This window comes from Tursiops truncatus, chromosome 11 (genome assembly GCF_011762595.2).
Source record: "Tursiops truncatus isolate mTurTru1 chromosome 11, mTurTru1.mat.Y, whole genome shotgun sequence".
NCBI lineage: Eukaryota > Metazoa > Chordata > Mammalia > Artiodactyla > Delphinidae > Tursiops > Tursiops truncatus.
The window spans coordinates 90,699,560-90,722,477 of NC_047044.1; the positions used below are offsets into that span (position 1 = coordinate 90,699,560).

A 22,918-nucleotide genomic window follows, 5' to 3' on the forward strand; every position below is an offset into this window, starting at 1 on the left:
AAATTCCATGTGCTTAATTGCTCTGCTGAGGGCCATGCTCGGCTGGGTTCAGTGTACGGCTCAGTCCACTAGTGATGTTTTTTTGCAGGTTGATGAAGTAATTTGTTCAGCTCCAGAAACCCCGTCAGTCTTCAATAGGTGTTAATTCATTAATTGATCCTCAGAGGAAACTTGTAAATCCCAATCTGTTTTCTTTATTCAAGAATATAATCACAATTCCCATATAATCACTATAATCACATATTTACTCCTCAGACTAAGATCCTTTGATTTTCTCAGTGCCAACTAGGGACCTCATTTCGGTTGATGCTTGTAGTGTAGAATCATCAAAAGGGCCATTATTGTCATAATTAGCATATAAATTTAATTTAATGTCTACAGCAGGCAGAGAAAATTATTAAACACATAATATTCTTCCTTGGTCCCATGCAATTTCTTTTTATAGGAAACTAGTTAAGTCCAAATTAATGTCCATCAGATACGTAAAGGAAATCTTGCCAGTGATATATGTAAATATGCATTTATGTCCTTCTGCTATAAACAAGGCACTTATCAGACCACTGAGTGCAATTGCTAGCTAAGTTTTTCCCTTGCTACACTCTAGTGTGGAGAGGAGAAACAACATATTCCTGGAATGGAGGGGTCAGTGACACAGGAAAAATGTCTAAATATGATAAATGGTAATGTTATAGAAAAATAAATGGAATTATCCCCTATCAGACATACACACACACACAGACACACACACAGACACACACTACTAAATAAGGGGAATCAAGAATTAGAGAGAAAAAAAAGAATTAGAGAGAATACATATTGAGGGCCTGCTGCGACCCTGCAGGTTCACTGTCACTGATTTGTGAGGAAACTCGGCTCTCACACTGTGGTATAGGATTGTAGTCCTACTTCAAAGAGTCAAGGTGGCAACTGTTTTAGATACAATTCCACTGTGAGTCATGTCAGAGAACTGAAAGCAAAGAGCTCTCCTTAGTTTCTAACTAGTTGGAAAATCAGAAGCATAGGTATTAGAATTCTGCAAACACACAAGTTAGAGAAGAATTCCTGACTTTGAACATTCACGACACTTAAAGGGGAAACAGAGGTTTGCTTGGAAAAGTTTCTAATTCCCACATGCAATCCTGAGAGGTAATTTTTATAATGATTATATAATCATATGATATATATTTATATATCTATATAAATATATATCATATGATTAAGTATTTTTTGTTCTGTGTATCTCTTTGTAGTCATGATACTTATAGAGTGGGCACACATTTCAGTGCAAGAAATGTCATGTTTCTTCTATTGCTGAAATTAATTTAAATCCAACTCTAAACTCCTATGCCACCAATCTCTCTTGCTAAACTCTGGGTAGCCCTCCAGGGTGGTGCAAAAGTCCTGGGGTTTTATGCAAAGCAAATATTTGAGAAGGTACTTTCAATATGGGATCCACACTTGCCCCTGCTCAGATGCCCCTTGTTCACAAGTCCTCATGGTCTTTTGAAGTCCAGCCGTGGTATTCCTTCATCGACTGAGACACAGGGTCTTTGCTGGTGCTGAAACTCAAGTGCCTAGAGCCCCAGGGCATGGCCCAAAAGCATCCTCTTCCCACCCTGGGGAGATGCCGGGGTCTTTCTTCCCACTCTCACCCTCACTGTCTCCCTGCAAAGATACTTCTTCTCCCTTCCACATTCTGGAAGCATAAAATAATGTCTTTAATGAGCCTAGGCTTTTATAAATCACAAGATCGATTGGCCTTGTAACAGTTTCTACCATCCACCAGTTCAATGATAAACTCTCAGCTTGGGAGAGGGAGAAGGTAAACTGCCACAACTGCAAAGTAGAGAAAGGAAAGACGTTGCCAGTCCAGTACATTAGCTGTTCCAGAAATGCCTGGTGAGAGTATGAGATGAAAAGGATATCCCGTAGGTTAGCGCGTGGGTCTCTAAGGCAATAATATTTGACTCAAAGTCTGTATTTTTGTTAATCTCTTCACAACAACCTTCACCATAGCTCGCTCTTGAGTGTCTGTTTTTTAAGGTTGTGGGGTGTGGGGAGAGGCAGCAAAGGAAGGATGCCAAGGAGATGGGAAGTGAGCAGAGGAGAAGGGATGGGAAGGATGCAGAGTCTCTGTGTTCAGTTCCTTGCTGGTGAAGTCCCGGAATGCTGCTACGGCAGTGAGATCAGAAAGGCAGCTTGCATTTCTCCCTTTGGTGATGCGTTTTCAAGTGATAAGTGGTAATGAACGAGGGGAAGTGGAGAAAATGGAAAATGTTGTAAAATTGGAGGATGAGGAGATAAAGAATGTTTGGACCTCTTTAAAACTTTCGAAAAAAATTGCTGTGAGCTGTCTCCACAGCCTTCCTCTCCTTCCATGAACCTCTCTTCCTCCTTCACTTTCATACACACACACACATGTATGCGCACACACACACATGCACGTGTGCTCACGCACGCTCGCACACACATGAACACTCACACACAAGCGCGTGCGCACACATGCACACGCGCGCACACATGCACGCTCACACACGCACACACACATGCACGCTCACACACATGCACACACACATGCACGCTCACACAACGCATGTGCAGACACACATGCACATGCATGCGCACGCACACACATGCATGTGCACACACAATCTCTTTGCAAGTCTCCTCTCTGTTTCATTGCTGTCCTGTCTTTATCTTCCCTGATTTCTAGAATCTTTCAACCGTATTAAGCATTCATAGTTTATGGTAATATATTTCTATACACTAAACTGACTACTAAAATTTTTTAAGATTTCTTAACTCATAAAATTCCAAATACATTCTTTGTTTTCTTTTTCGTTTCTTTTTAAAATTTTTATTGGAGTATAGTTGATTTACAGTGTTTGTTTGTTTCAGGTGTACAGCAAAGTGAATCAGTTATACATATACACACATCCACTCTTTTTTAGATTCTTTTCCCATTTAGGCCATTACAGAGCATTGAGTAGAGTTCCCTGGGCTATACAGTATGTCCTTATTTGTTATCTATTTCATATATAGTAGTGTGTATGTGTCAATCCCAATCTCCCAGTTTATCCCCCCGACCCCTTGGTCATTCTCTATTTTCTATGCTTTCGTTTTAACCAAATCTTTAACCAAGTGGGTGGGAAACCCAAATATAAGGACAAAAATGTTTCCGGATTTTGGTTTATTATCTTGTAGACAAATACATTGGCATATTTTCTCCATGTGGAAAAGAAAACTAATCCCATACTAACATTGATAAGAAGCCAAATGTGATTGAGGGAAAGGCAATCCTTCAGCTGATCCTTAACAAAGTATTTTCTTATTGGTATGTATTGAGTGAACCACTACAATCAAATTGAGATAAACCCAACCAATTTTAATTTGTCTATCTTTCTTTTTAATTAGAAGGAGAGTTTCCAAGTGATTGCACTCAGAAAAATGGGTAACACCACCATTATGTAAACATTTTATTCCTTGTTTCTCTTAGTATTTGCTTTTCCTAATGCAAGCTAGTTCACTAATCTTCCTGAAGCTTAAAGAAAGAAGCCCTATATATAACCTGTGAAATGTTGGACTTGAAAAGGTGCGAATGCAATTTTATGATAAACTATAAAAGAATTTAGGCACAAGTCATTAGGGCATAAAATTTATTTAAGATCATGATCTATTGTGGGACACAAGAGCATTTTTATTTAGGAACCATGATATATGTTCATTTTAGTTTAAACAGCATTTCAAGCAACTCAGTTGAAGACAGCTGTGGTGGTTGGCAGTAAGGTGATGAGGAAATTGGCCAGGTAGGTGGGGAAAACAGTAGGTGCATATAGCTGGTGGGGGTGGCAAAGAGAACATCAGTGGGAGGAAGAGTAATTCGCCAGTTAAGAGAATCAAAGTTATGAAGTTGTGTGTTTGTGTACTTATTTTATCCTCTACCACTTTATATAAAAGAATTTCAGTCAGTTTACAGAGAATATATAATACATACTAGTGCAGTAACTCAAACTACTTGTGGTAAAGAGCTAGCTTTCTTTCCTCTTCTTTCATTCCTTCCTTCCTGCCTTCACTCCTCCCTCTCCTTCTTTCTTTCTTTCTTTCTTTCTTTCTTTCTTTCTTTCTTTCTTTCTTTCTTTCTTTCTCTCTCTCTCTCTCTCTCTCTTTCTTTCTTTCTTTCTTTCCCATAGACTGCTACTGTTGCAAAAAAGAATGAATTACTAGGAAAATGAAATATAAAGAAAACACCCAAACTGGTCTATTTTTTTTTTTTTCAGTGAGATGAGTTCACTGATCATATGTTTGAAAGTTATGTCAATGGCAAATTGCTCTCAATTCTCAATTTCTGTACTTATTCTGTCAGGGACCATGCTTTCGGTAGCACTGTACTATTCAAACAGAAATGAAGACAAACGTGAACAAAGCAAACAAACAATCGCCCACAGCAGCCAGAAAGCCACGTACCAGAATAGGAAGCACTCCTGGCACGTTTGCTGTTGAGCTCGGTCCTTGGCTATGTTCGCATTTAGATAAATCCCTCTGGTTTATGTGTAGTAGTAGGAGTCACTATTTTCTGGTTTGTAGGTGATAGAAACCCAACTAAACAGGCTCCAGTTGGAAATGTATTGGTTTACGTGGATCCTAGGAAGAACAGAGTTAGAACTGATTTCAGAGATTCTTAGAACCTGGCAATGTGGTTATTACGTAACCTCCATCTTCTTTTTCTCTTCCTTCCTAATCAGCCTCAGAGTTTGTTGTGGGGGGAGGAGTAGGTATGAGGGGAGCCTGACAGTTAGGACTTGGTTCTGTGGGCTCTTCACCAGTGTTTGCCCATCTCCGTGCTACAAATTAAGGATATAAAGAATCAGAGGGAAATGGGTGTTGAGAGCCTCCACCCACCCCCGCCATGGGTTCCCGGCTTCTGAGATGGGAGGAGCTTACATCTCACATCTCCCTGCAGGAGTGGGAGAGGTTTTAGAGAAAGGATGTAGGCTTGTTCGTGTGGCTCAAGAGGGTACACTGGGGGCTGCTGTGGCAGGGCAATGGAAGACGTGGCTGGATGTTAACAAAAGACTGATGGTGCCCAGGAGATCCCCTGCAGGTCATGGACAATGAGATGGAAAGGCAGTTACCAAGCAAACAAGGAGGCAGGGGAGGCCTTGCAAAGCTGGTCACAAAAGAGAGCACTCTACCACCCTAGTCTCTTCTCCCTACCCCAGGTCCAGGGAGGGAGTCAAGAAGAGTAAAATGCCTCTGCTCAGAGCCACGTGAACTGCCAGCATCCTGCTGACTGGTGGGGTGGGCAGAACAGCTGAATTGCAGATGAGATTAAAGGCTTCAGATAAACAGGACTGAGTCTTAGGAGCTGAATGAGACCAACTGATCCAAAATGACTGAAAACTTAGAGAATCAAGCTGAGATATTACCCAGGAAGATACTACTCAGTGGGAAACAGTATCTCAGCAAATACTGGGAGTTGAGGCACCTTAATAAAATGGTTACATAATTAATCACAGTGGCTGCTATGTTGAAAGATTGAGAAAAGCAACCCTAGATGTAGAGATACCCTTAGGGGACCATTTTAGTGTGGTCTGGGTGAAAGATGATTGTGCCCCGTACAAGAGTTATAACAATAGTTATAGGTAGATGAGGCTGGATTTGTTACCAGACCAATCAGTCAGAATCAACAGGACTTGCTGATATAGAAGAAGGTCATGGTGGGAGGAGAGAGGGATTTCCCCTTGGTTTTCTCGCTTAGGAAACTGGGTCGACGAGGAAGCCTTGTAAGGAGGCGGGAAAGCCTGGAGGAAGAATCAGATCAGCTTTGAGAGGGAGCTGCAATCAACTTTTGGCTCTGCTAAGCTAAAGTTGCTTACAAAGCAACCAAATGTAGATGTCAAATGTTCAGCTAGGTATTTAATTCTAGAGCTCAGAGATCTTCACCCGTGGACATAACATAAACCTGCAACCATTCCTTGAAAGTACCTGCATCCAGCAGATTGAAAGAAGACAGCAGCTTTATACTTTCTCAACTTGCCTTTTTAACTCCTTTCTGTTGAATGGTTCTTTCCTTCCACCGGAATGGGGAAGTCTCAGGGTTTCTAATACCAGTATCAGGCAGAATACAAAGCCATTATCGTTTTCAAACTAAGTTTCAGATACTTTCTATTTGAAATGTCTGCACTCCACCAGCTGTCCTGCTTTTGGACTCTGAGTCCCAGAGTGGGGACTGACCTTAACTCTTCTAGTAGCGTAGGATGGTTCTGGGTCTCTGCAGGATTTCAAGGGGTTGGTGGGATAGAGGAGGAATAACTGGTATAATTGAAATGTGGTATCGGTGCCTTCTGGGTGGGGTGAAAGGGAACAGCTGGTACCTTCCAAGCCAATGCATGCAGAGTTCACCTCACTCCTGGCAGGAAGTCCTCTTGAGAAACAGGAAGTCACCTGTTTCAAGACAGCTCATGAAGTTCACCTTTGACACCTGGAAAACATATATCTTTCCTCTAAGTCTGTCAACTTGCAACTCACCCCACTCCCACCTTCTTTCCTCCGTTTACGGAGCTCTTGTCCTTCAAGGGACTCCGATACTAGTCGTGTGTTTCAAAACCTGTGTGCTAAACTCTAAATGGTTCTACAGATCCTGACTTACAGGCTTTAAGTGAGAAAGGAATACCTCCCACCCTCATGGCTGGTGGAGAACAAGGGAGAAATATACAACACACTGACAATTTACTCCAAAGAAACCTGTACTATTGGCCGCTGCACCCTCCAATGGACTCCCTGCTTTCCTTTATAGATTCTGAAGGCAGCTGACAGTCTAATGACGGTGGTGCTGGTTTCACAATCCCTCAGCGTCACCTTCCCACCTGGTTTAGCCTCTCCTCTAAGATCCTTGCACAGTATTGCATTGCTCTCAGCCTTTGCTCCAGACAAGGAAAATGTCATAGTTATTATAGTGTTATATAAATGTAGGCATCATCTGCACAGAGACGGGGATAGCATTTACACTATAGGACTGCTTAAGAAAATTTAGGAAGAGAGAGAGAAAATAGAGAGACCCATTTAAGGGCTCCAAGGAGCTTCAGTATCCAGAAGTAAGGTAGGGAGGAACTTGCAAAGGAGTTTGCAGGGAGGGCACAGAGATGAAAGGAAAGATAGATGTTTGGTATCACAGCATTTTGAAGAAAAAAGGCAAAGTCTTACCGCAATATATCCTTCTCCACCAGAGATGAAGCTTCCTTTTGTTCCTGTTCTTTGACAGACATAATCCATTAGTGCATTAGTTCATGTTGGGACATACTGTAATTGATAATAAGATTAAAAGTGCTGGTGAACCAAAAACTTCATGAAACAACTCTTTAAATAGAAGTCAATTGTCTTTAGTTCATTTGACCAGTAATACAATCTAACAAATGGAAAGCACCAGGGGGCACATTTCAGTTTGAAAGTTCTGTGGGACTAAGAGGAGAAGTTAAATAAAAAATCAAAATTGGAAATAAAAAAACAAAAACCAACCAGCCAAACAAAAAACTATTAGGAAAGCAGCCAGTATTCATTTTCATTCTCGTATATCTAAATACTAAACGTTATTGCTGGTTCTCTTATTTGGTTCACAAAGTTGACGTTTGAGTGGAGACATCCATTTTTAGTCTGAAGTAGAATGAGCATATTGTATACTGACTGTTTTTACTGTCCAAATGCAATTAAAATGAATAATCTTAAAAATGTTTGTCTGGCATGAATGAATATACAAATGAATTAAAGAATGTATGCAATGGGTACCATACCCCAAACAACATGAAAAATTTGAGTTTGTATGAAAAGTCAAATTAATATTTCTCCATCTGCCTTCTAAGCAGGGCATCATGTTCTAGTTAAAGAATGTGGTATAACTTATCCTAAGAGAGCCTAGGGTCTGAGAAGCTTTTAATTATAAATTTTGTTTTGACTTTGTGGTTCAAAGTATTTAACTTCTAATGGAGACAGTTATTGTATATATAATTTTAAATGAAGATTTAACTGTTTAGGATTAAGGATTAATTTCCATATTTGTTTAGTTGCATTCTCTCCCTTAAAAAAAAAAGGCTCAAAAGTAAGACAAAAGGGCTTGAACAATATTTTATCCATCACTGGAACTATATTATTGTCTGTGAAGTCATTTTGGACTGAAAGATAACCTTTAGCATTTTCTAAACTCTAGTAAACAACTTTAAACTTTGGAATCTAGAAATTTCAACAAATGCATCAGTTCTCTTTTAGTGAGCAGTGGTAATTAGGTCTTTGCCAAGTAGAAAAGGGACTTTCTGGCAAAAAGATATACTTTCTTCATCATATAAAGTAGTAATTATTTCCATTCAAGGCTATTTTTAAGTTGTTTGCTTTCATGTTTGGGAAAATCAGCTTTGGCTGAGGTAAAGCTTGACTTGACTAGACAATTGGCATAAAAAACACTAACAATTTTCTCCAATAAATGTGAACAGAAAAAAGTGATTTTTTTGTTGTCTTTAAAATCCTTAATCGTAGGAATTCACTTTTGAAATCTTATTATCCTTTGTCCACAAATCACTCATTTGCCTATTGTACATCTTGGTTCATTTCTGCAGATCTTCTACATGTGTGCTGCACTGGGCCAGTCATCCAGAAAGTCTAGCTAGACGTTCAGTCTCAGGGGAGTTGATCAAGGCACAAGTGGTAAATGGGATGCAGATTCTGTTGGTGCTCAGTCAACTTGGATGGTTCAATTGCCAGGAAGTGGGGAAGTGGAACCACGTCAGAGTTGTTTATTGGCCATGGGACCAGGGTCAATGCCCCGAAGGTTGCCGGGAATCACTACAGTTTCAAGTCAAAGGGAGTCAGGAGTACTATATACATGTAGGTTCCCACACCAGCCAAAAGAGTGTGGGTAGAAGGTTAGTGCTAAAGAGTTCTCTCCATCCTGGAGATAGGGCAGCAATTCTCAAAGGGTTATGTTCTCTTCTGATACTTTTTGTAGTTTAACTTAAATTTTAAATTTTTCATAGGTAATTACATGGGCGCAATAAAATATTCAAAAAGTATAAATTGTATATAATGAAAGGCAAGTTCCTCTCCAAGCCTTCAGTTCCTTTCCCCAGAAGAAACCACTGTACCAGCGCCTTGTCTAGGTATGCATGAGGACACATGCGTGTGCATAAAGACAATTTAAAAATATACAAATTGTATCGTACTGGTTTGCTCCTTCTTTCCCATTTATCAACGTATCTTGTAGTTCATTCCTCAGCAGTACATAAAGAGGCTGTTCCTTCATTCCTTTGAGTTGGTTCTGCTCTCTTTTAATTCTGGTATTTGGGTCTGCCAACTTAACTTTATTTCATCTAACTCATTTCACTTAAAGAATCTTTGCCTTAAATTTAAATTGAAACGTGAACATTCAGCATCTAAGAAATACCTGGCATGGAGGAGGATCTTCCACTTTGGTTTGTGTGCCATTGGGGAAGGCACTCAGTTCTCTCATCTACATGAGAGGGATCCTACTTCCCTGGCTGATGTGGCCAGGTTGGCTGGCTGTTTTGCGAATGTATGCTCTCTGTTTCAAAGTAGAGAAGAGGCTGTCAAGGTGGAGACTGCAGTTCTGGGCTCCCTTTATATCGAGTGTAACCACGTAACTAAGTTTTGCCAATGGAAGATGAGAAATAGTAGTATGTGTCAATTCAAGGCCAAGGCAATGAAAACCAGAACTGTACACTAAATCATATAATTGGGGTAAAGATTAAATTCAATAAGATAACGTAAGTAAAGCGTTAGGGCATAGTAGTGCTAAGTGACATCTATTCTTATTAATACTGTAATTTATATATAGCTCTCCATCTGAAAAACATATTTTTTTTCCTGTACCAAGTTTAATAAGGACTCAATACTCAGTCATGTGCTCCAAAGTCAAATGGACTTCACAGAAGCATTAGGGAGCAATGAAGATTTTAATTGGGGAACTAAAAGGGCAAATTCACTTCCACAGCTCATAGGAAACAACTTAATAGTAATCTCCATTAGATTTTTTCTCCAAGAGATTCTTTAACTACCAGCCAATAGGTGTCTTTCTTGATGTTTTCCCCATAAATCTCTAAATTATTTTCTATTGTCCCAACAAATTCAGATTCCACCCAAAATTTAAATGATCTCACTTAAAGAACTACTCACGGGGCTTCCCTGGTGGCACAGTGATTGAGAGTCCGCCTGCCGATGCAGGGGACACGGGTTCGTGCCCCAGTCCAGGAAGATCCCACATGCCGCGGAGCGGCTGGGCCCGTGAGCCATGGCCACTGAGCCTGAGCGTCCGGAGCCTGTGCTCCGCAGCTGGAGAGGCCACAACAGTGAGAGGCCCACGTACCGCAAAAAAAAAAAAAAAAAAAAAAAAAAAAAGGCAATTTATCAACTATCCTCTGGTGCTCCACTTACCTTTTGAGAATCTTAGCTCTTCTCCAATCACATTATTAAAATATTTATCCAACGAAAGTTAGTCTTTACCTAGAAGGTGATATTTTTCTGCTGAGAAAAAACAAGATTCACCTCTTCCCCTCCTAATTTCATTGGAATTAGAAAAGGCTTTCTTAGTTGATTCCTGGTTGTATTCAGGAGATGGACTCTATCGGGAAATACTCTCCTCTCTTGGACTAGAATAGCCCCAGAGAAGTCTCTCAAGGGAAATTTTGAGTTACTGCATTAAAGGCAGCATTCACCAGCCAGCTTACCTTCTGTGTCACAACTGTCCTTTTGAGATTGACTATGGCTTTTGCTTCTGACCGTGTCTTAACCATCCCTTGCTCTCTTCTACTGAATGTAGCTCATGGATTCTGCCTCTGCAAATGCTGAATTTACTCCTAACAACGTACCGCAACTCCCTTTCCTGCCTTTGTATTCTTGTTCATGTTCATCCTTCCAGGTTTCTGCACTGGAGTTCAGGCTCAGAGCCTTCCCATTTCACTGATTTCAGTCCTTGTCTCCTGAACACCACCAGCCCTCTTTATGTGTAGCTGATGAGTTGGTTCATTCAGAGAAGTTACCACCAAACTAATATTCAATGTATCTCGGTCTACTAGTAGGTCGTAGAACACAGAATGCAAGTGCAAATACACACACTATATCTGTGACTAACTAGGGTGCAAGTGTGACAAAAACACCTTGAAAGTGTTTCCTAAGAATTAAAACTTGTTTACTATTCTCTTTCCCCCAACATGCTGTAAATTCTATAGGCAATGAACTGTGTCTGAATTATTCCCTGGCGTATCCTCAGAATCTAGCCCAGTTATGTGCTTGGTTATGTTAGAGCCTCAATAATGTTCATTAAATAAATGAATGATACAGATAACCTAGAAGTAAAAGACTAAAGGTTCAAATATATATTTTACAAAATAAAATCCATATTCCATATTTAAGAACATATAACCAAGTAGCATCCAATAATTACCAACTTTGTAAATGTAGACAAGATATTCTGGGTTTCCCTTTCTTTATCTGTAAAATGAAGCTAATGGTAGAGTGAAAGAAATTAGAACATCATAAAAGTGCTGTCTGTGTATTGGAGATTATTGTGTTTACTCACATTGGCAACATGAGGTTGATAATCTAGTTGTTACAGTCTGAGGACAATTATTTGGAAGTCTATTGCATTATAATAAAAATAATGTGTCTTGGTGACACCTTTATAGGAGCTCATCTTGTAACTTGCTGGTCACAAGAGGCAAATCACTTATTTCCTCTTATTACTTTTGTTTTGTTTTGTTTTTGTTTTTTTGCACCGGCCTCTCACTGTTGTGGCCTCTCCCGTTGTGGAGCACAAGCTCCAGACGCGCAGGCTCAGCGGCCATGGCTCACGGGCCCAGCCGCTCCGCGGCATGTGGGATCTTCCCGGACTGGGGCACGAACCTGCGTCCGCTGCATTGGCAGGCGGACTCTCAACGACTGCGCCACCAGGGAAGCCCTCCTCTTATTACTTTTAAAATGAGAATAATGCATATCTGCCTCCCAATTAAGCTGTGTATGTTCATTCAAGTGCTTATAATTTACCATGTATCAGCTCGTCTATACTAATTTTTTTTTTTTTTTTGCCCGTGGAGCAAGATAGCATCTGTGGTTAAAAGAAACTGTCAAGCACTTTAGCCTGACTGTTACCTGTATTTCAGATTTTGAGCCTGCTGTTTTATATCAAAATGTAGAAACACACAACTGTCTAAAACCTTATGCAGTTTATCTAATTCAGAGATGAAAATGCATAATTAAATAGTTCCATGTTCTGTCCTTGACATTCACAAATCCTTGCTATTAACCCCACAGATAAACTATTCCCTGAACCAAAACTAACATAAGTATATTGTCACAACATATTAAAAGCAGCAAGTGATGGATTTTCTCCATATAGGGCAGGCCTGGGGATACTTTCAGGCCTGAGGATACTTAATAGGTAGCTCTAAAATAAAAGCCACTTCACTATAAAGTAAAGGTTTAGATCAGTAATGCGCAATGTCTTCCAGGAAGGACCCAAGTCTCAAATTCTTCATGTCCCATCAAGGTTGCTAGGGAATTTTACATCCCTGCAAAGCTTCCCTCACCATAGCAGGGAAGGGACCATGGAAAACCTCCCTCATCACAACCGTGAAAGCTTTTTGGAAAGGAACACCCTAGTCTCCTAAGACTAAATGTCATTCCTTATGGAATGCTTCCAGGTAATGGTAAATGATGGAAGTCAATTTTTTTTTTTTTTTTTTGCGGTACGCGAGCCTCTCGCTGTTGCGGCCTCTCCCATTGCGGAGCACAGGCTCCGGACGCGCAAGCTCAGCGGCCATGGCTCACGGGCCCAGCCGCTCCGCGACATGTGGGATCTTCCCGGACCGGGACACGAACCCGTGTACCCCGCATCGGCAGGCAGACTCGCAACCACTGCGCCACTAGGGAAGCCCGGACACCAACTTTTAAAAGTGTTTCTTGAAAGGTGAAGATCTAGGAACATAGTTAAGTGACAGCTAGAGGTAGCAAGCCAGGCTGAGGTTCTGGACAGGGCTGAGGAGGACCAGAATCCCTGACTCCGACACGGGAGAAGGATGCGCGCTCTAAACACTGTGTCTGCAGGGTACATAAGTCTCATCCTGTCTGTACATTTAATGATTATTTAATATGTGTGGGTATTTTCTTAAATAAGTCGATTCTATGCTGATAGTGTCTCCCCACTCTAAAGGTATGCCTAGTGAAATATACCACAGAGGGTAGCAATCCTAAGTTTGGTATCCCAGCCTTTCTGCCATGCGGTGACTATAACAGGGCTTCTATGTGTTCAAGTAGCCCTGAGCTGTCCCTTGGAAAGGTTGGGAATAAGAGAAATATATTTACTTTCTGGGAGTTAAACTAGGGACGTGAATGGTGTGGGTATCTTACTGGAGAACACAGACCTGAGAGTCATCGTAGCTGAGAGCATGGTGGACTTGGACAGCGCGGGCACCTGGACATCTGGGGGGGAGTGGGAAAGAGGATGGAATTCCTAAATAAACAATTGACAAAGAGATGTATAAATTTATTTAGTGCCAACCAGCCTTTGCTTCTGCTTGTCTCCCAGTCCCGGATTCTTGCTTCTATATTTTGACTTTGAAAAAAACCTGCCTGTCTGTCCCTCTTTCATTGAACAACTCCCTGGACTTTCACATCCTCCTATTTCACCTTGGCTTGTCCTGCCTGGTCTACGTAACTCCAGTCCTTGAGAAAGCTCTCTGGCTGGGGCGACAGATCAGTTCATACGAGGTAAACATTTTCATAGCGTTTGGTAAAATGCTGTAAGAATAGATTCATGCTCTAACGTAAGAGCTTCTTCTCGGGTATTCATCCCTCTTCTCTTCCACCAGCCAGAATCAGCACACTTGAAAACCTCTAAATGTCAAATTTGCCCTCTTTCGCTGTGCATTCATCAGACTACCATGTACAGCACCATGAATATTTTTAGATGCTTAAGATTTTTTTCAACCTAGTTTTGATAAAAGATTTGCTTACCTGATCTGAAGCATCTTAACTTGGGCCTATCTGAGGCATTTCTTTAACTTGAGTCTTTACAATGAAAACAAAAATGTATAATCCAAGAATGACTGTCTTACGTTATGAAATTAGGAATAATTACATCAATCTGCTTATATTGCCCGATAGTTGATGTTACTTCCCAATTCATTCCTTTTAGGCAACTAGTAAAAGACGAGCAGTAGGAGAACAAGCTCTTTTCTCCTTGATTCCAGATTTATTTTATTACATAATCCAGATTCTATTGATGTTCTTCTGCCAGTTTTAGGTTACTTTTAGGTTCCACTCTCAGATGTGACAATCACTTCTTTGTATCAGAATTGAAGAATTCTCAGCTCTTGTATTAGTTAAAAGTTTACTTTAATTGCAGATCTTTAAGCTACTAAAATGTAAAAGAAATTGCTTTCTTCGAATGTTTTTGGTAAACACCTAGAAATAGCTTTTTCTTGGTTTGTGTGTTTTGCCCGCCTCTGAAATTCTGCGCTCCATGTTATATTAAGAAGTTAATTGTAAAGTCTGGTGCTTGCTCCAGCAGTGCTATCTCCTGATACTACCTTCTGGCTAAAGGAAAGAAAGGAATAAAGGCAAACTGTGTGTGAAATACAGAAAAGGGTACTTTCAATAAGGCCACCTAAAGGGGGCTGTGCTGGAGTCAGCCTTTTGTAAAAGTGAGCCCCTTGTGCCATCAGCCCTGTGGTAGCACTAATATGCCTGGGACCAGCAGGACTGCCAGCAGCACAGCTCCCGTTCCCGGTCTCAGACATGAGTGACAGCGTCTTTCTACTCCCTTTCATGCCTTCCTGTCATCACTCTTCATAAGCAAGCTGGCTGAAATATCATTCACCACCACAGGAGAAGAGCGTATGAGGCATCTTGGCAGCGTTCACGTAAGAGATATAACTCTACAGATATAACTCTGTAGACGTCGACCATGTATCCTTTTTTGTACTGATGGTTTTGTTGCTGGGCCCATTTTCCTTGAACAGGCTTTTTCAACCATCTCCAGAACGCATGTATCAATATTAACTTTGTCTTTTCATTATTTTTTTAAAGAACAATATAATTTTTGTTTTCTAACCATTATAATACACAATCTTCATTATAAGATGAATTCAATAAAACCAACTAAAACATTATAAATAAACCTAATGTCCCCTTTATCTATGAACACCAACCCTACATGCCTCTCCACAGGTAACTGTTTTCATTTGTTGGCTTTACAGCCTTCACATATTTACTATGAAGCCATGTGTGCATGTTTGTGTAACCACATAGAAATTATATGAGGTTTTATACATAAATTATATCAAATTTTATATACTATATCCTGTATTGTGTTGGAAATATTTTTATGTCAGTACATGTGGAAATACCACATTTTTTTAAACATTTTTATTGGAGTATAATTGCCTTACAATGGTGTGTTAGTTTCTGCTTTATAACAAAGTGAATCAGTTATACATATACATATGTTCCCATAAGCCTTCCCTCTTGCGTCTCCCTCCCTCCCACCCTCCCTATCCCACCCCTCTAGGTGGTCACAAAGCACGGAGCTGATCTCCCTGTGCTATACGGCTGCTTCCCACTAGCTATCTACCTTACGTTTGGTAGTGTATATATGTCCATGCCTCTCTCTCGCTTTGTCACAGCTTACCCTTCCCCCTCCCCATATCCTCAAGTCCATTCTCTAGTAGGTCTGTGTCTTTATTCCTGTCTTACCCCTAGGTTCTTCGTGACTTTTTTTTTTCTTAAATTCCATATATATGTGTTAGCATACGGTATTTGTCTCTCTCTTTCTGACTTACTTCACTCTGTATGACAGACTCTAGGTCTATCCACCTCATTACAAATAGCTCAATTTCATTTCTTTTTATGGCTAAGTGATATTCTATTGTATATATGTGCCACATCTTCTTTATCTATTCATCTGATGATGGACACTTAGGTTGTTTCCATCTCTGGGCTATTGTAAACAGAGCTGCAATGAACATATTGGTACATGACTCCTTTTGAATTATGGTTTTCTCAGGGTATATGCCCAGTAGTGGGATTGCTGGGTCATATGGTAGTTCTATTTGTAGTTTTTTAAGTCACAGAGCAAACAGTGTTTGAGTTTTCTCCAAGAATTTGCAGGACTACTCCTGCACAGAGAGGCAATTCTTACCTCTGCCGCAGACCCAGCTGTTCTGGTCAGTGTGGCCCAAAACTCGCGTCTGCAGTGGCTTTCCAGGTCAGCCGGCCCTGGAAACTGCCTCCCTGGCTACATCTCTTTCATCAAGGACACGCTGAAGACCGTTCACTTAACCTTAGGTCCCGGTCTGCTCTATGAGGTGGTTTTCTGGAGGCCACCTGATATCTTGCTAAGAACACCTAGGTTTCAAAGGAAAAAAATAACGTAGGTGTTTCCTGCTCCTCTAATCAAAAGTTTCTCAGTCTTTGGGAAATGATTTCACCTCTCTGAAACTCACCTCCTCGTCTCTGAAAGGCTAATAATTTTAAATACTAGTGCTTACCTCAAGGAGGGTATAAAACACCAAATGAGATGAGCGATGTGAAAGGCACAGCACGAATATTAACCATCTTTGTTAGGTTTTGAGGATGATGGACGATGACTTCAAACGTTGTAAATGCTGACCTTGTAAGGACAGTGTGAAACTTTTGGAACTTTCTCAAATATACAGATATGAATTTCAGTTGAATTCACTATTTATGTCTCTTCTAGCATCTCAGTTTCCAATCCGGTCTGGATTTCATTCCAATCATTTACTAGCCTTGGACAAGTTATTCTAAGTTTCCTCTTGGGTATCATGGGGATAATTAAACGTGTCTCTCAGGGACGTTGTGAGGATGGTTTGAAGTATGGAATAGAAAACATCACCTAGTAATGCTTTCACACGCAAGGTTTTGACCAAGGAAAGAGGTCCTTCTGTGGGAACCTAGAGACCGGGAACTGAGCAGGGGCAAAGGGAAGCCTGTCTCCCGTGCCGCGCGAAGGCGGATATTTGGATGTTCGTACTCACCAGCCTGGGGCGGCCTCGCGGGAAGAGCCGGGCGCTGGCCCCGGTAGGGGGCGCCCGAGCGCCGCACTGCAGCATCCTGGCGGCCTCTCCGGGCTGAGCTCGCGTCCTGCCGCAGTCCCTCGGCGGCTAGTCTGAGCGAGTGGCAGCGAGGAGATCCTGGCCGCTCCGCCAGCACTTGCCGCAGCTGCCGCCTCTCCCACCCGCGATCGCAGCCCATCAGCTGGGAAACGCCCCCCCCCCCCCGCCCCCCGCAGACTGGGCTGCGCAGCGTGGGAGGGTTAGCGGTCCCGGAGGACCGATTCCGAACTTGCAAGGGGACCGCGGCTCTCCCGGGCCTGGAGAGTATGAACAGGTGAGTGTCACGCACGTGCCCAGGTGGCTCTTTCGGGATTGCTTCCTTCAGACCCTTTCGAGCCCCTGAACGCTCGGCCTCTGGGGCGGTCCTCCTGGTCACTGGGTCCTCCCAGGCGGGGGTTGTGGGTCACTGAGAGGGAGATGTGAGCGCTGGCGCCCAGAGCTTGACAGCGCCCTCCGTCTGAGCTGAGACAGACCGAGAATGCCCTTTTGACTTAGGCTGCATTTGCTCCCTAGGTCGAGAGCAAGTGACCTGCAGTCCACGATGGGCTTGTTTGTTTATCATTCCAGGATACCTGTTGCTTTCCGAGCAACGGTATAGCCAGGGGTCTCGTACAATCATCCTCATTCCTGTGCGTGCTGCGTTGTGATAAGGGAGCATTTCTGACAATGAGACCAGGAAAACTTGATTTCAGAGCTAGAGAAGGAGCGGCCCAAAGAGAATCTCATTCCCACGATCAGACTAGATTCTTTGCTTCCCTAAACACCTGCACTTTATTTTGATGAGACCATAAATATAGAAGTTACAAAACTATTACCGTATAAAGATGCTTGCCTTTTTTTTCCAAAAGGAAATAGAAAGCATGGACCTTGATAAGTGTAATAGTCTTGGGATTGATTTATTATGGATAAATATTATTTTTAAATAAATATGAAAATAGGGCTATTAGTGAACTAAATGTCATAGGCCTATTGAATTGTAAGCTCCTTGAAGGTGGCCATTTAGCATAACTGCGGGATGAATCAATGCATGCATTAATGTAACACAGAATTTGGAGTCTTGCTTTTTTCTCTTCTTTCTAAGCTTTCTTTTGGTACCTTTACGTTTAGGAAAAACCTTTAATCTCTTAAATACCTAAGTGTGATTTTAGCTTTAGGAGTGATTAGAACTGAGAAGTTTTTGTCCTAATAAAGCACTGTCCACGTAAAAGGTGGATGGCAGCTTCAAGACCCAGCCAGAATATTTCTGCACAACAACATGAAAAAATATGTTTTATTCCATCCGTGTTATGGAAGGTCTTGGATCATGAATTATTTTGAACATCAGAGACTTGGCAACAGGTCCCTTATTAAAACAATTTACACATTTATCTTTGTTTTCTATCTTTATCAAATGTAACTTTTCACATTTTCATGTGAGAAAATGTTGAAGGATATATGTCAGTTTTGTGTCTTCCTTTAAGGGATTTTTCTAAACATAACCTAAGATTTACAATAACTAGCTACATCTTTATTAGGTTATGTATGAAAAATTTAACCTACACAATTTTTCGTTCTTATGTGAAATTCCTATGCCTCTGAGGCCATTTGGGAGTTACTGAAAAATTTAACTTAACAAATGTTTTGGTTTTTTTTTTAAACCACATTTGATGGCTACTTTCTTGAGGCGTAAATCAGATAGTAAATTATTTGGATTTTTATGTGCATGGGAATGAACAGTTCTGTATGAAATAACAAATTGTTGTTTATACAAGCTCCAGACACTTCCATGTTCTATGTTTCAAAGAAATGCTTGCCATTCTTATTCGGAATTTATTTAGTTAATACATCTCGATAGATTATGCTTCTGTGATGAACCGCTGAGCCTTAAGCATAGAGGCCTTTTCTTTGTTTTTTCTTTTTGATTTTCAAATTTTTTTAGATTGTATCTTTTTCTTTTTTTAACATCTTTATTGGAGTATAATTGCTTTATAATGGTATGTTAGTTTCTGCTTTATAACAAAGTGAATCAGCTATACATATACATATATCCGCATATCTCCTCCCTCTTGAGTCTCCCTCCCTCCCACCCTCCCTATCCCACCTCTCTAGGTGGTCACAAAGCACCGAGCTGATCTCCCTGTGCTATGCAGCTGCTTCCTACTAGCTATCTATTTTACATTTGGTAGTGTATGTATGTCAGTGCCACTCTCTCACTTCATCCCAGCTTACCCGAGGCCTTTTCGTAATGAATGCATATAAAATGACAAATAATGAAATTCTTTTTATCTTTAGCCAAAAGTGTGGGACTGGACAAATTACAGATGTAAAAGCTTCTGGGTTTTGTACTATTAATGATCACTAGGGAGTTTGTTCATTATTGGGATGAAGTAAACAACAGCCAGTGTTATTGTTGACCTTTCTGTCCTTCAGAGGAAGCTCTGGCACTGTGGAAATCAGCAAATACAAAATTTGTGAGGTACAGGTCCATAGTTTAGATGCGTAATGAAGGAGACGACTACACGTTAACGTCTTTGTAGAAACACTTTTTCAGAAAGACTTTTACTTTTTTCTTTCTCTGGGCAAGCTCTTTTTGAAAATTTGTAGATGCCAAAACTCTGGCAGGAACAGTTCATGTGTTTAGATAACAGACTTGAAAGTGAAGTCTTGTACTTAGGTTGAAAACATCGATAGCAGAAGTTCAGAATAGGGGAGCCTGCAATTCACGTGAAAAATGGGAGCCTTAATATGAGTGTGCTGAAATATAACTACAGCGCCAGATGAAGAAGAGGAAGAATCGTATGAAACTTTTGCTGGGTCATTTGTCAGGTCATATCTCAAGGGGCGAATGCAGAGGATGCCACATTTTTAGAGTGATTAAAATGGCAAATACCAGAGAAGAGAGCTGCACGTGGTCAGGAGGGAAGGTGAGGGTCAAAAAAACATAAACAAGAACAGATGTCCCATGAAGAACCAGGGAAGATGATTGGGTCTCATTTTCCTAGAAAGTAGACATCTAGAATGGGGCAAAGGTTCCTAATAGCTGCTTGGCTACTTGAAGGGCTCTGAGTGAAAGAAAAGAAAAAGTTGATATAATGCTTCTCCTCCCCCCATACCTGGAAGTGATAAATTAGACCCAGGATGGTTGTTAGATGGTTGTCTGATCAAAAAGGAAGGCTGGATGGATTTTTCCATTGACTCCAAGGCTTTTTCCAATTTTACATTTCCATGGTACCAAGGACCTAGGTGTCCTTCCTGAAGCACCCAACTATATAAAATGTGCTTACATTGTATATAATGTCATTTCCCAAGTGTCAGGACAGTACCAGAAACTAATTTACTTGAGGTTGTCATAGAAAAGGAATCAGAAGTCAGCACATGTCATTTATCTTTTGTGTACCAGGGCCCTGTGCCCAGAAAAATATAAAAATATTATCTAGATGTTATATATCAATTTTGGAACATGGGTATCTGTCACATGACTCAACCATGTGATCCAGTGTGAACGGAGATAAAATTTAAACCTTGGAATGCAAGTTCAATCATATTACAATGGGATACATTCATAGGAATGTGTATTATTCAGCCCAAAGGGAAATAAGAGCTCCAAATGTGACTCTCCCCATGTGTGTATGTATATTGGATGTTTGCAGACATATGGTAAATACATGTATTCACAGGCAAGTATTTGTTATCAATGACTGACAAAAAACGTTCTTTGAGGAAGTACTTTTGAAAATGCTATCTCGTGTAAAAATGCATTTTTTAGAACCAAACAGATCTATGTGCAAGTCCTGGGTCTATCACTTTTTAGTTGAATGGTTTACAGTGTACTGCTAGAATCCTCTTGCAGGATTGTGGTGAAGATCACCAGGGAAGATGTTGATCGAGTGAATGGTGCTGGCACGTAGGGGATGCTTCAATAAATATGAGTTTCTTTCTCCAGTCAGTTATGAATTCCCAAATCTCTTTTGTTGAAGGATTGCTGACTTACAATGATATGGTGAAACCAAGGGCTGGAACCAAAAAGATCTTCTCAGCTCTTTAGTTTGAACCACAGTGAATTGCCTACCAGCAGCCGGCATGGCTAAAAGTTCAGAGGTCAAACTGGCAATATTTGGGAGAGCAGGCGTGGGCAAGTCAGGTAAGATTTTTGCGGTGGTTGTGTGTGTGTGTGTGTGTGTGTCTCTCCTGTTCTCCTGTGTTGCTCTTTCAGGTGAAGCCTCTTTCTCTGAAATTTTCATTTTGCATAACCAGGTTTTGTGTCCTCTTTTGCTTCTCTATGGGAAAGAAGCTCTGCTGGTAATACACAAGGCAATGGATACAACACAGGTCTTGGTATTCTGAGGAAGGATGTTCAACTTCCAAAGAAATCAGATTGTAGAAATCAAAAAATACATTTGCTCTTTTTTTCTCTATATGAGATCTTGCAGGGCCAATGTAATATCTCATCAATCTTGATGAAACTGGCTCAGTGTCGAGCATGTGTTGGGTGCTGAATAAACGCTGGCCGAGGGAATATATCTTTACAAGAAACAGAATTGTAATATCACCCAACACGCCTAAAATTGGGGAGGACTGGTGAAAGCTGGGGCGTGTGTGACCTCAGGTAAGATAGCTATTGCCAGAACCTCTGGGGTGAACTTAAATGATCCAGTTGTGGCCCACGTTGGTAATTCAGAGGCTTTTGTATTTCACACCTCAGTAAAGGTTTGCAGACCTTTAAGATGAAGGGTGAAATGGTGGAAGTGAAAATGTATCTAATCCAATTTGAGAAATGGATCTCAGATTTTATAATTCAATGTTAAGTACATGTTGGTGAACTATCCGGGCAACGTGGTTTTTCAGATAACGTTGCTTTGATCTCTCACTGGAGGAAAGACTCATAATTGACTTTGCCCATTGAGCTTTTGGCTCTCAGCAAAGGACTCAAACACCCAGTAGGTGTGTGTTTGTAGAGGGAAACCCATTCGGATCATCCAGTACAAGTCATCCACATAATCTTAAACAAACACGCACGAGCAGCTTTGAATTCTGTGACCAACCTCTCTTTCCAAACCAGCTCTCTGGTATATTTCAGCAATAAATCTTCCCTATTCTAAGTTCTAAGTCTCTCTCTCTCTCTCTCTCTCTCTCTGTCTCTTTTTATTTTCTCAAGAGGGCTCTTTTCTGCCATCACCCTTTCCTCCTGCTTGCCACTTGCTCTGGCCTTTGGCAGAAACCAAGCAAAAAAAAAAAAGATAGTTGACAAGGCTAAGAAACCGGCAGCCTTCAGGAGATCGAAGATCATTAAACTCCTCCCTGTTAATCTCCTCAGTGTTTCCTGATGGCGTGAGAACAAACAATTTCCGTAGCTGGTGGAAGGCTCTGGAGAGTGAGGAAACTGTTCCAGTGAGTGGAGGACCAAGGCGATGCCGTGTGTGGGAAGACATGTTCTAACAAGAGCTGGTCTAAATTTTTCACGACCGAGGGAGCTAGACTTAGAGCTCAGTGTTTAACATTCATGCATGCAAAATTTAACACAGGCAATAAGGGAAGGGGAATTTTTACCCTTATATCATTTACCAAAATAAACTCTGCATCATTTGAAAAGTGAAACATAAAAATAAAAATCCAGTGGAGAGAACCACTTAACTCTGTGTACCGTATACCCACCCTTTTTCATCTGTATTATCTCAGAGCAAACTGGGTATCTCTTCCTGTCAAGGCTGATGCATCAGTTAGACCTCAGTTTCCTTTGTCTTCCCCCAAGTTGTTTCAATTATTTCTTCAAGGATTCTTCTCATTCTCTACTGACATTTTTCCCTCGAACA

At 41.0% G+C, this 22,918-nt stretch overlaps 1 protein-coding gene across 8 annotated transcripts in view; it reads left to right on the plus strand.

Annotated features, from left to right (window-relative positions):
• The first annotated feature begins 17,069 nt into the window (after positions 1-17,069).
• Positions 17,070-22,918, plus strand: part of RERG (RAS like estrogen regulated growth inhibitor) — a 168,723-nt gene continuing 162,874 nt past the window's right edge. For 2 of the 8 annotated variants that reach the window (XM_019937150.2, XM_019937157.2), the window contains exon 1: positions 21,101-21,249. Coding sequence is in view for 2 of the 8 variants with exons in the window: in XM_073789015.1 (XP_073645116.1) it covers positions 21,189-21,249 (61 nt within the window). In the remaining 6 variants the exon portion in view is untranslated. Of the gene's footprint in view, positions 17,404-21,085; positions 21,250-22,918 lie in introns of those variants that run through there. The other 6 variants (XM_073789015.1, XM_004310329.4, XM_073789016.1 and 3 more) reach the window with 6 other exon arrangements.